Below are 12,816 nucleotides of genomic sequence, written 5' to 3'. Positions count from 1 at the left end.
AAGAAGAAATCTAGAAGATAATGAAGGGAACCTGAAACTTTTACCATATGGAGGTAGTGCTCATTTGGTGCATCTTTTAGCCAAAGACTTATGCCCAACTCTAGGAATAAAGGAAAGTGTTGCTGAAATTGCAAATTCTTCCCTAACAACCACTTTGCTTCAGCTTCACTGATGAGAGCAGGAGGATCCAAACCAACTGTCCCCCAAATGTACAATGATATTCAATGGTTGACTGTTTTGAGCTATTTATTTAGAACTGGCCTATTCTGATGACAATTTGTGAAGAAAGTCATGACAAAACAGATGGCACTATCAGTCAAAATAGTCAACATCAGACTAAAGAGAAATGTGGAAGATATGTTGAAAATACTGAAAGCTTGGACAAACTGCAGAAAGATTGTTTCTGTATTGCTGATGCTGCTGAAATTCAGAAAGAACTTTGAAAACAGACATACCCAAAAACAACCCACAAGCAGTAAAAAAGAGGATGGATCAAGCACTCATTCCACCTCATTTTCTTGCCAATATTCTCAACCCAAAGTATGAAGATAGATGCCTAGCTGCTGAAGATGCAGCTGCTATGATATGGGAATCACCACCAATCATAATAAATTTCAGGCCTAGAGGTGAATCATTCAAGCAGTACATGTTTGCTGATGGTGTTTAAAGAAAGTCACACTACTCAACTGGTGGATGTCACTAGCTAGCACCTGGAAGCAGAGTTTGTTGAAATAAGTGCTAAATCAACTTTGACAGCAGTGACCTCTTCTGCAGGCACAGAAAGAATATTTTCTTCCTTCAAAGCTGAGAAATCAACTGGGAATTGAAAAAGCAAGAAAATTTCTCTTTCTTCCAGTCTATGAATAAAAACAAAGAGGGAGTGGAGGAGATCTACTGGTTTTAGAAGTTTGAAGGACAGCCTAAGTAACTTAGGAGGCTATTGTCTCATTTTCAAGAGACTTAAGCAAGTAGGAACTTTCACTTAGGCATATCTGAAAAATGTCCCAGGTTGATCTAAATAATCAGTTTAATTCATTGACTACAGTTAATCCCGCTGTTCCTTTATAAATCATTTAGTTGTAAATGTGAAACATATTTTAATAAGTGTATATATCCAAAATATCAAAAGGTTGTTTTAATATAAAATAAATTTTATATGCTGCTTTGTGTGTTTGTTTAAATTCCAGTTACCATCCTAATGCAGCTTGACACAAATCATGAGCAAAAAGTTAAATTACCAATGACCAATATATCATTCATGATTTTCTAACACACTGAAAATGTACCATTAATAAGAATCTAAAAATATTAAGCTATATAATTGCTTAAATAAATGTTCATAGTCATAGTGTACCCTCCTAGGTAGCAAAAAGATACATCAAATCTTGAGTAAAGGCTCTGTTTAGCTGTAAATCAACATGTTTTAATGTAGCAACCAGTGAATAGATTTTCTTTAGAAAATAACTCAAGTGCAAATGGAAAAGTTGATTAAAATCAAAGTAGTAAAGCAAGACTTTTCATTTGGTGATTTAAATCACCTTGATTTGAAATCAATCCACTCTGTACCAAAGACTGAGAGACAGTCAGATATTCTAACTGTGATGTGGGCCCAAGTATCAAAGAGAGATTTCCCACAGTATACATATATAAACAGAGCTAAGCTACAAGGTAGGTGCAAAAGCACAAATATTTTTCTGATGCCTGAAGAGCTGCCACATGGAGACAAACTGGGACCATGCCCAGGACCCTAAGTAATCACCAAATTTTTAAATTAAAAGTTATAAAATTTATTAAATTAAATATTGATATTAAAAGTTTAAAAAGCCCCAAAGTGGCAGTTTGGTGCCTATAACGAGAGAAAAAGGAGGCTACCAATTATCTCTCCAGTCTTATGTCTGCAAAGTGTGAGGGTCTAGAGAAACAGTTGTCCAGAGACTCCTTTTACCTGATCCTCAAATAGGTTTCTTTACTACAGAAGAGCCCGACTGCACACAACTGCGGTTCTCAATCAGGGTTATGCAGAGGTCTTCTGGGGGCGCATCACCTCATTTAGATATTAGCCTAGTTTTACAACAGGCTACATAAAAAGCACTAGCCAAGTCAGTCTAAACTAAAATTTCAAACAGACAATGACTTGTTTATACTGCTTGACATGCTATACACTGAAATGTAAGTACAATTCTATTCCATACAATTTATTTCATAATTATATAGTAAAGATGAGAAAGTAAGCAATCTTTCAGTAATAGTGTGCTGTGACACTTTAGCATTTTTATGTCTTATTTTGTAAGCCGGTAGTTTTTAAGTGAGGTGAAACTTGGGTGTGTGCAAGACAAATCAGACTCCTGAAAGAGGTACAATAGTCTGGAAAGGTTGAGAGCCACTGGCATATGACACCTCACGGAAACAACAATTTCAATTACATTTATTCTGTATTCCTTTTATGGCTACACAATACGTCAGAGCAAATATTAACAAGGCAAGCTCTCATTCACTTATCTTCAGACATACAGATTATTCATTATTCTCTCTAATTGGTAAAAATAGTGAAATAAGTCTTTCAAGCATATGAACATCTCATTCACTCTGAATATAAAAAGAAAAGGAGTACTTGTGGCACCTTAGAGACTGAGGGGGGGGAGGAGGACAGGGGACGACCTTTTGAAGTGATAATTAAGGTGGCCCATTTCCAGCAGTTGACAAGAACATCTGGGGGGGGAGGGGGGATATGAAGAGAAATAAACATGGGGAAATAGTTTTACTTTATGTAATGACACATCCACCCCAGTCTTTATTCAAGCCTAAGTTAATTGTTTCCAGTTTTCAAATTAATTCCAATTCAGCAATCTCTCGTTGGAGTCTGTTTTTGAAGTTTTTTTTGTTGAAGAATTGCCACTTTTAGGTCTGTAATCGAGTGACCCAAGAGACTGAAGTGTTCTCTGACTGGTTTTTTAATGTTATAATTCTTGACATCTAATTTGTGTCCATTTATTCTGTTAAGTAGAGACTGTCCAGTTTGACCAATGTACATGGCAGAGGGGCATTGCTGGCACATGATGGCATATATCACACTGGTAGATGTGCAGGCGAACGAGACTGATAGCTTGGCTGATGTGATTAGGCCCTATGATGGTGTCAGCCTGGACCAGTCAACACAAGAGATCCACTTCCTGGACACTACGGTGCTAATAAGCGATGGCCACATAAACACCACCCTTTACCGGAAACCTACTGACCGCTATACCTACCTACATGCCTCCAGCTTTCATCCAGACCACATCATACGATCCATTGTCTAAAGCCAAGCTCTTCGATACAACTGCATTTGCTCCAACCCCTCAGACAGAGAAACACCTACAAGATCTCTGTCAAGCTTTCTTACAACTACAATACCCACCTGCTGAAGTGAAGAAACAGATTGACAGAGCTAGAAGAGTACCCAGAAGTTACCTACTACAGGACAGGCCCAACAAAGAAAATAACAGAGCGCCACTAGCCGTCACCTTCAGCCCCCAACTAAAACCTCTCCAATGCATCATCAAGGATCTACAACCTATCCTGAAGGACGACCCATCACTCTCACAGATCTTGGGAGACAGGCCAGTCCTTGCTTACAGACAGCCCCCCAACCTGAAGCAAATACTCACCAGCAACCACACACCACACAACAGAACCACTGACCCAGGAACCTATCCTTTGAACAAAGCCCGTTGCCAACTGTGTCCACATATCTATTCAGGGGACACCATCATAGGGCCTAATCACATCAGCCACACTATCAGAGGCTCATTCACCTGCACATCTACTAATGTGATATATGCCATCATGTGCCAGCAATGCCCCTCTGCCATGTACATTGGTCAAACTGGACAGTCTCTACGTAAAAGAATAAATGGACATAAATTAGACGTCAAGAATTATAACATTAAAAAACCAGTCAGAGAACACTTCAATCTCTTTGGTCACTCAATTACAGACCTAAACGTGGCAATTCTTCAACAAAAAAAACTTCAAAAACAGACTCCAAGGAGAGACTGCTGAATTGGAATTAATTTGCAAACTGGATACAATTAACTTAGGCTTGAATAAAGACTGGGAATGGATGTGTCATTCCACAAAGTAAAACTATTTCCCCATGTTTATTCCCTCCTGCCCCGTTCCTCAGATGTTCTTGTCAACTGCTGGAAATGGCCCACCTTGATTATCACTACAAAAGGTCATCTCCCATCCCGTTCCCCCCACTAGTAATAGCTCACCTTACCTGATCTCTCTCGTTACAGTGTGTATGGTAACACCCCTTGTTTCTTGTTCTTTATGTATATAAATCTCCCCACTGTATTTTCCACTGAATGCATCAGAAGAAGTGAGCTGTAGCTCACGTAAGCTTATGCTCAATTAAATTTGTTAGTCTCTAAGGTGCCACAGGTAATACTTTTCTTTTTGCGGATACAGACTAACACGGCCACTACTCTGAACTCTGAATATAGATATACCTGACTCAGAATATGCAGATTTTCTTAGGAGTGATAATCAGAGCTCTCAAGATGAATATCCTGTTTATCCTGGAAAGCAGTTTGTTATCTAAAACCTCTTATTTCAATACCTTATGCCAAAAGATTTTTTTGAAGTGTTCAAAAGACTGTGATAGTATGTTTATACTGAGGAGGCACCCAGATGCCATGACTAAGATGTGCTAAGAGCTGTACAAACACACAATCCCTTCTCTGAATATCTTACAGTCTTATAATTGGTTCACAGTGAGATAAAATATTTCAGAGATTTTTTTTTAAACTACGTTGCCATGAGGCATCCATGTTGGAGGACAGGACCAAAGGATATTATTTTAATTTTACAAACTCAAAACACAGAGCCAGGTAGCACTTACCATAGCACTTTTCAAACAGTTGCGTAAATTCACCATTGGCCTGAACATGTGAAACTACATTGACTTAAATAGTTATGCTCTTCTATATTAGTAGGCTAAATTCATTGCTAATGAATTCTCAGAACTAACTTATTTTGCAAAGTATTATTTTCCCATTTTATATGGAATGCACAGATGTAAAATGAGTTCTCTGGGGCAGCACAGTGAAATCAACTGCTAAACCAAGATTAGAAAACTGTCCATGGGACCTAGGGACAGTTGATCAGTCCACTAGACCAGAGATTCTTTATCTTTGTTTTCCTGCTATAAAACTCCAGGGCCCAGTTGTGGGGGCAGAGACTTTGACTTCCATTGGGGTGCGGGGGAGCGAGGGTTAGCGGGGCTCAGGCCAGCTGCGCACAGTGGAGTCCAGGGAGGGAACACCACCTTCAAACCAACTCACCTCAGGAGGCCACCCAGACTGTCTGGGTTGGGGGGCAACCAAAAATTACAACTCAAAGCGGGGACTTAGTCCCACGGGGGCGGCGCCGAGGCTTTGGGATTCAGTCCCATGATTCCTGGCTTCAGCCTCGCCTGGGCTCCAGGACGTGGAGATCCAGGTTTCAGCCATGGGGCCCTGCAGCCCCCCTGAAACAGCTCACAGACCCCTGGTTGAAAGCCACTGCACTACACCACACTGGAACATGAAATTCACCAGTTAAAAAGCTTTTAAAACTAAATAGTTTAAAATAAAGCGGGCAATAGCATTTTCTTACCTCTATAACACTGATACTGACAAAAAACCAAGTCCCAAGTAATTTTATAAATGGAAGAACAGAGAGACACTTCCATTCCCTTTCTTATTTTCAATACCAAAAAAGACAGCATGCCCAAATACAAACAATTACAGTTTAGGGCGGGAGAAGGAGGGGTCGGGAAGAAGAGCAAGAGGTGAAGCTATATTACAGCAAACAGTGAGAAACTTTCTTAGTTAATTGTTTGGGCTATTCTGACATACCCACATCTCTGATAAAGTTCTGCGGCCTGTGTCCTGTATCCACAAAGTGTTGACAATAATCATTGTGAGGATTTAAGCTCTGGGTTCCCTATAGAAAAAAGGAACAAAAAGGGGGAGAGATGATTCAGGTCATGCACATTTCCAACTGATTTTACATACCACATGGCAAAAACTTTCTAGCTTACAAAATACTGTTCTGCCCCTTCCTCAACATATCATTCTACATCAGTGTTTCTCAAACTTTTGTACTGGTGACCGCTTTCACATAGCAAGCCTCTGAGTGCGACCCCCCCCTTATAAATTAAAAACACTTTTTTATATATTTAACACCATTATAAATGCTAGACGCAAAGTGAGGTTTGGGGTGGAGGCTGACAGTTCGTGACTCCCCATTTAAGAACCTCGCAACCCTCGGTTTGAGAACCACTGTTCTACACTGTAAAGATTCCGCAATACACAAGTTATGTATTCTTATAAATTTTAGCCACTGGCATGGGTTCACTGATACCATGGCTCGTTGCAAGCCTGAAACAGGCGAAAAATAGAACAGGCTGATAACATGCACTTTTGTGTCAGACACTGGCCAAGTGATTCATGAATAATTTAAAGGCCAAGTGTTAATTTCATGTTATCCATAAAGACCCTTCATTAACCTCACATTCAGAGGCATAAGTTCATCCCATAAAATATCTCAAACCGCTTCAGTTGCTGATACAGCTTAATGCAACCACATGATGGGAGAGCAATGATTGCAAGGCGCAAAAGGGGATTACCTTCAGAAAGGTACTGGAATCTTTGTAAATCTCTTCTTCATAGGGCAAGTTCTCTTCATCCTGATGCAGCTCTACTTCATCCTTTGGAATAAAGCAGATTTTATATGCATGTAGGCACATGCTGTTTCTCTCCTCATTATGACTCCGCTTCTTAATGAAGGAAGAAGTGGGCTGTCTATGAATATAAGCCTCCTGCAACAGTAGATCATGAATGTTTCCAATGCCAGTTTTGGAAAAGAAATATAACTGACATGTTGCCAAAAAGGGCACTCTTTCTCTCATTACTACGCAGCTCGGGTTACCAACAAGGCCTTGAAAATAAGTAAGCATGTATAAAGCACCATAAATATATGTGGTGCTTTACACAACACAAAATCAGATATGCACTATCCTGAAGAGTTTACACTCCCTTTTTATATATACCTACTAAAGTATTTTTTTGTGCAGGGGAAACCAGAAAGCCTTAGTAATTAAGACCCCCTCTTGTGAGTTACTGCTAATGTTTTAATGAGTCACCACAGCCCATCATACAAGCCAACACTTAACTCCTTCTCCCCAACCATATCTTCAAAAAATACCTAACAAACAACTCAAAGCTTTTACAAAAAGGGTGACTGGCTAACTGCTACCGTTAAAAAACTACAAGAAATTTCCTTTCCCTGTAAAGGTAATCATCATGTATGTATGCTCAAGACTACAAAACTAGAAGGATGCCAATCTGGTACATTCACAATCTAAAGTACAACAGTGTCCCGAGCAAGTGCTGATTGGTTTCTACAGCAATACAAATCGTAAAATAGGCTACAGCAGCTAGTAGCAAGTAGAAGTAGCATGTGATCTATCAACAGTTCACAGAACACAATTTGAGAAATGCCAATATAAAAATACCTCTCTATTCCTTAAGCCTAGCAGTTAAATAATTCTTTTTAAATGGCACAGAGGAGAGAAAATATCAGTGCTACATACAGGATTTCACAACAACTCCTGAGAAACACAAAAAAAACTGATTTTGTACTCAAAAAAGTACAAGTTGCTCTTTATTTACTTTGACTTCAGTAATGTTAACATGGCAACTAGACATTAATGAATTATCTACATTACTAGCTAAGGCTCTTCTATCTTAAGCAACAGGATTTCAGTATCAGAAATTCCCAAGTGTCTGGATGGGGCAATGATTTAGTGCACTACTTCTCATGTCTGAAAACCTGGGCTCAACCTTGCTTTAGATAACACAATGAACTTTTTAGTCTCCATTATTCACTTGACAGATTTTTGTCTGTATAACAAAACCACAACATACTTAGGCATTATTAGCCACCTATGCTCACTATAGCTCTGGAATTAGAATACTTAGAGTGTTGCAGGTCCAGACTGCAGTGAGAGATAAGCAGTAAAACCTGAATCAGTACTATGTCTCTTGTTTTCATAAACCTGACAAATCAATCTATAACTGTTTATTAGTGTTATCCCAAGGGGCATATTCAGTCTAGTGCAGGCGTTCCCAAACTTGGTTCACAGTTTGGTCCTGGTAGGCCACGAGACGCTTTGTTTACCTGACGTCTGCAGGGACAGCCTCTCACAGCTCCCAATGGCTGCAGTTCGCCGTTCCCAGCCAATGGGAACTGTGGGAAGCGGTGGCCCACAAAATATACTGTACGTGTACTGCAAAATATTTATTCTTGGCCAGCAACTCATCTCCCATTTTGGTAATGCAACCTCTTTCTCTTTGGCCTCAACACATACATATCACAATTTCTTTTCATACAACATTACTAGTAACATGTTCCTAGCCCATTCCTATGACCACATCACACCTTTCTTTGAATCTGTCCACTGGTTTGCTCACCCTTCACCACCATACTCATCTGTGCTATCAAGGCCCTCTCTAACTCTGCCCTTCCACATCTATTCAAACTTGTCTCTTCCAATACCGCCCATATTCTCACAGTAATCATCCCCATATTCCAACGACCTCCATGAGAAAATAATTAAGCTTTCAGATGTTACTATGTACCAAGACTAGAACAGTGCACCACAACTGCATCCAAGGGGTTCTCCTCATCACCTAAACTTCCTCGCTAGCTTAAAGACGACCCATGGAAGACACTTAATCATTAAATATATATGTTAAACAGCCCTACATGACAGGTTTCAGAGTAGCAGCCGTGTTAATCTGTATCCGCAAAAAGTAAAGGAGGACTTGTGGCACCTTAAAGACTAACAAATTTATTTGAGCATAAGCTTTGAATGCATCCAATGAAGTGAGCTGTAGCTCACGAAAGCTTATGCTCAAATAAGTTTGTTAGTCTCTGAGGTGCCACAAGTCCTCCTTTTCTTTTAGCCCTACATGAGGCATATCAATACCATGAAATATAATCTAACAGTTTTAGTGACTGACTTCCTGAAATAAGTTTCCCACAAACTAATCTTTTATCATTCAGCACAGAAAGTTCACCACTTTAAAAAAAATCTGTTTCTTGGATTGTTATTTCACTGTCTTTTTAACCTTATATTCTTCAATTTCTTCTTCATCAGCCTCTCCCTCATCTGGATATTTCCGTTTTGCATTTGGTGCTGAAGTATCGTAAGAAGCCCTAAAAACATATAGAAAAGTCATAGATATAAAGCAATTTCTCTCTCTTTATTACATTAGAACATATTTCATAATCTGGGATTATCTGCAATGGGTGCATATTAGTTTCTGAATTGAATTTAAAAGCCTGGTTTTAATCTATAAAGCCTAAAATGGCTTGGGACCGCCTCTCTCATAATACCATACTGCCACAGCTTTGTGACAAAAGAACTCTTTTAAAGAGTTCTAACTTATTTTCTTAATTGCTTATATTGCTAGAAACTTAAAATAACACATTTACTTTGCAGTGTTTCAAACTGACCAGACCCTAATGGTCAGATTATCAGTTCAGTTGAAGCAGTGTAAATCCAGTAATCATTCCTATTGAAGTTAGAATTTCATTAGTGTAAATCTGGAGTAACTGAAATTAGTTTCTGTCTCCAAGGATTAGTTTGAAGATGGGGGCTAAATCCTGCTTGCCTTACTCAAACAAGCAGTCAATCACTTCAAAGGGATTTTTTCTGTGATTATGGTAAGCATGTTTTGGCTCTAATATTGTTAGAACTTGGTTGGCTAGGGTATTTCTTTTACTATTTCTGCGTTTATGTGTGTTGTACAGTTTTACCTTTTGTTTTTATAGTCCTCCAGGACTGGCTAACAACCACCTCAGTTCAACATCCAGTGTTGTACCAAGTGCTAGTTAAACAGATCTAACAAAGGCCTCTCTCCTAGTCAATTAAGAGCTGTTTTAAGGTTTCCCTTTGCAATCACAAGTGAAAGAATGGAGTTCTGTAAACACAGGAAAAGTAGGGACACTACTATGGCAAGGCTATTTTTAGAACAAAATCTCAGTAAGACAATAAGATTTATGAGCAGAGGCCTTTGATTGTGAAATATTTTTTAATTCTTCTTTTCTGATGTGGACTAACATTTCTTTACTTTTGTTAACCTGGATGAAAAAAAAATGCTTGTCTTATGAAACTGATCCTGCTCTTTTCTCCCCCTCTTTCAAAAAACGATAGGTTACATTGAGCAAAAACTGATTTTTAACAGAGAACTGCTTCAATACAGACCTGCAGGTTTCTCTCGTTTCAGCGATTTCCCTCTGATCATCTTTGCTGTTCAATACGGCACCAATACTATCCGCACTTTCAGCTCCCAACTGAAGGAAGGGCAATACACACACAGAGACACACATATTACACCCCAGCAAAAAGTAACGGCCACAACCACCTCAAACCCAGCCTAAGCCCGCTAGTTTCTGCACCGGGGATGCTCTGATCACTGACCCCTCGCTATGCAACACTGACTGGCTCAGACACTGGCTCCTACCGCTACGTTCAGCACACGCTGCATTGGAGACCAGCAGCGCAGCAGCGTCGGGACGGGGCTGGGGGGCACACGCGGGCACGGCCCGTGGCACGCTGCCTCCCCCGCGCCACTAGCGCTCTGGGCCCGCCGCCGCCGCCGCCCTCGCCCTCGGGACCTAACCACCAGGAGCCAAAGGGGGGCGGGGAGGGGACCCACGGGGCAAACCCGCACCTGCCAGCGGAAGGCCTAGCGCGCCTGCCGCAGCTGTGTGGGCGGGGTCAGAGCAGCTGAGACACACAGCCCTCCGCGGCGGGCGCTGCTCTCCGGCCCGGCCCGGCCCCTACGTTCCCTCGTGTCACCCCCGCTACCTGCTGGGCCAGGAGCTGCCGGCGCAGTTTCTGTCGCTCCCTGATCTCCTGAAGCCGGCTGTTCATCGCCATGCAATCGAGGCGGGCTCGCCCCAGGCGCTTCTTTAAAACGTCATTTCCGCTTCCTGCCCTAACTCCCCCAGAGCCTCCGCCAGGCCGAGTCCCGAGCGCGCTAACCACGTGACGCAGACCGTTGCTCGCTGCCCCCACCCCGGCGGCCATCTTTGCTCAGGGCAAGAACCCTGGGAGGCCCGTTCTTCGCACGGGCAGCTGTGGTGGCTATGGCTAGACTGTGTTACGTGTCTGTTAGTAAACAGGCACCAGGGAGGGAGGGGCCAAGTGCCCCAGGATCACATGGCCTCATCCCAGCCACTACCGCGGTCTGTCGCTGCCTCACCCGTCCCTCCAGTGTTGGGTGACCAGATGTCCCGATTTTATAAGGACAGTCCCGATTTGGGGGGCTTTTTCTTATATATGCTCCTATTACCCCCCCACCGTCCCGATTTTTCACCCTTGCTGTCTGGTCAGCCTGCTGCAGTGACACCTCCCAGCGCGCCCCCACTGTAGGCTGTCCTGCAATGACAGCCAACCGGAAGGCACTGTTTGTCCGATTTATACTGTGCCTGACTCTGGACCACACGTGCTAGTGCGCGCTATGAAAGTAAACTCTGTTCCTTAGTTTTCACACTCGTGTCCTGTATTTCCTTGGCTCCTTGCTGGGCCCTGTACGTGTGGGGCAGACATGCCATGATTAAGGCCCTACCAAATTCACGGTCCATTTTGGCCATTTTCATGGTCATGGAATTTTAAAAATAGTAAATTTTACAATTTAGGATATTTAAATCTGAAATGTCACAGTGTTGTAACTGTGGGGGTCCTGATCCAAAAGGGGACCATAGCGGGGCGTCGCAAGGCTATTGTGGGGGAGGGTCACAGTATAACCACTGTGGAGGTTACTGCAGTCTGGGGAGGTTCCTGGCAGTGAGTCTGACCCAGCCCTAAGAGTGGTCCCTGCAGGCGAAGAGGAAGTCCCTTCCCTCTGCAGCCTGTCCAGACTAGCATCTGGAGACCAGCACATGGTAAGAGCCCCCAGCTCTGTTCCTCCCCTACACTAGCCAGATTTCACAGGGGATATCAGATTTCATGGTCTGTGATGCATTTTTCACAGCCATTAATTTGGTAGGACCCTAGCAATGATATGTCTTACAGTCTCACAAGTCAGCACTAATCCCAAGATGCAACAACACAAAAATGCCACAATACGATATCACCACATTGCAATAAAATTTCATATCAAAACACAACTCCTTCACTTCAGAGTGCAACTCAAATGTGGAACAATGCAATATTCTCATATTGCAACACAACATCCACATTAAAAATGCAACATTCTATTGCCAAAATTACTGGAAAATAAATGGACTACCGTGTTCTGCTTTTAGCAACAAAGCCATGAACCAGAATCCAGACTGCTGCGCTGGGCATCACAAAATGCGGAAGAGATGGCCAGCCCTCTGTGGAGATAGAGGCGGTTAGGGACTATTTAGAAAAGCTGGACGTGCACAAGTCCATGGGGCCGGACGAGTTGCATCCGAGAGTGCTGAAGGAATTGGCGGCTGTGATTGCAGAGCCACTGGCCATTATCTTTGAAAACTCGTGGCGAACCGGGGAAGTCCCGGATGACTGGAAAAAGGCTAATGTAGTGCCAATCTTTAAAAAAGGGAAGAAGGAAGATCCTGGGAACTACAGGCCAGTCAGCCTCACCTCAGTCCCTGGAAAAATCATGGAGCAGGTCCTCAAAGAATCAATCCTGAAGCACTTGCATGAGAGGAAAGTGATCAGGAACAGCCAGCATGGATTCACCAAGGGAAGGTCATGCCTGACTAATCTAATCGCCTTTTATGATGAGA

At 42.1% G+C, this 12,816-nt stretch overlaps 1 protein-coding gene across 2 annotated transcripts in view; it reads right to left on the bottom strand.

Annotated features, from left to right (window-relative positions):
• METTL14 (methyltransferase 14, N6-adenosine-methyltransferase non-catalytic subunit) overlaps positions 1-11,039 on the bottom strand; it is a 29,483-nt gene extending 18,444 nt beyond the window's left edge. The window contains exons 1-5 of one of the 2 annotated variants that reach the window (XM_084627406.1): positions 10,907-11,039; positions 10,301-10,389; positions 9,162-9,249; positions 6,656-6,736; positions 5,883-5,970 (exon numbers count right to left, since the gene is read on the bottom strand). In XM_084627406.1, the coding sequence (XP_084483532.1) occupies positions 5,883-5,970; positions 6,656-6,736; positions 9,162-9,249; positions 10,301-10,389; positions 10,907-10,978 (418 nt within the window). In that variant the 5' untranslated portion in view covers positions 10,979-11,039. Of the gene's footprint in view, positions 1-5,882; positions 5,971-6,655; positions 6,848-9,161; positions 9,250-10,300; positions 10,390-10,906 lie in introns of both variants that reach the window. The other variant, XM_084627407.1, reaches the window with a different exon arrangement.
• Between the last annotated feature and the right edge of the window lie 1,777 nt (positions 11,040-12,816).

Source organism: Lepidochelys olivacea, assembly GCF_965140295.1.
Source record: "Lepidochelys olivacea isolate rLepOli2 genome assembly, chromosome: 4".
Classification (NCBI taxonomy): domain Eukaryota; kingdom Metazoa; phylum Chordata; order Testudines; family Cheloniidae; genus Lepidochelys; species Lepidochelys olivacea.
This window is presented reverse-complemented; position numbering and strand designations above follow the sequence as displayed.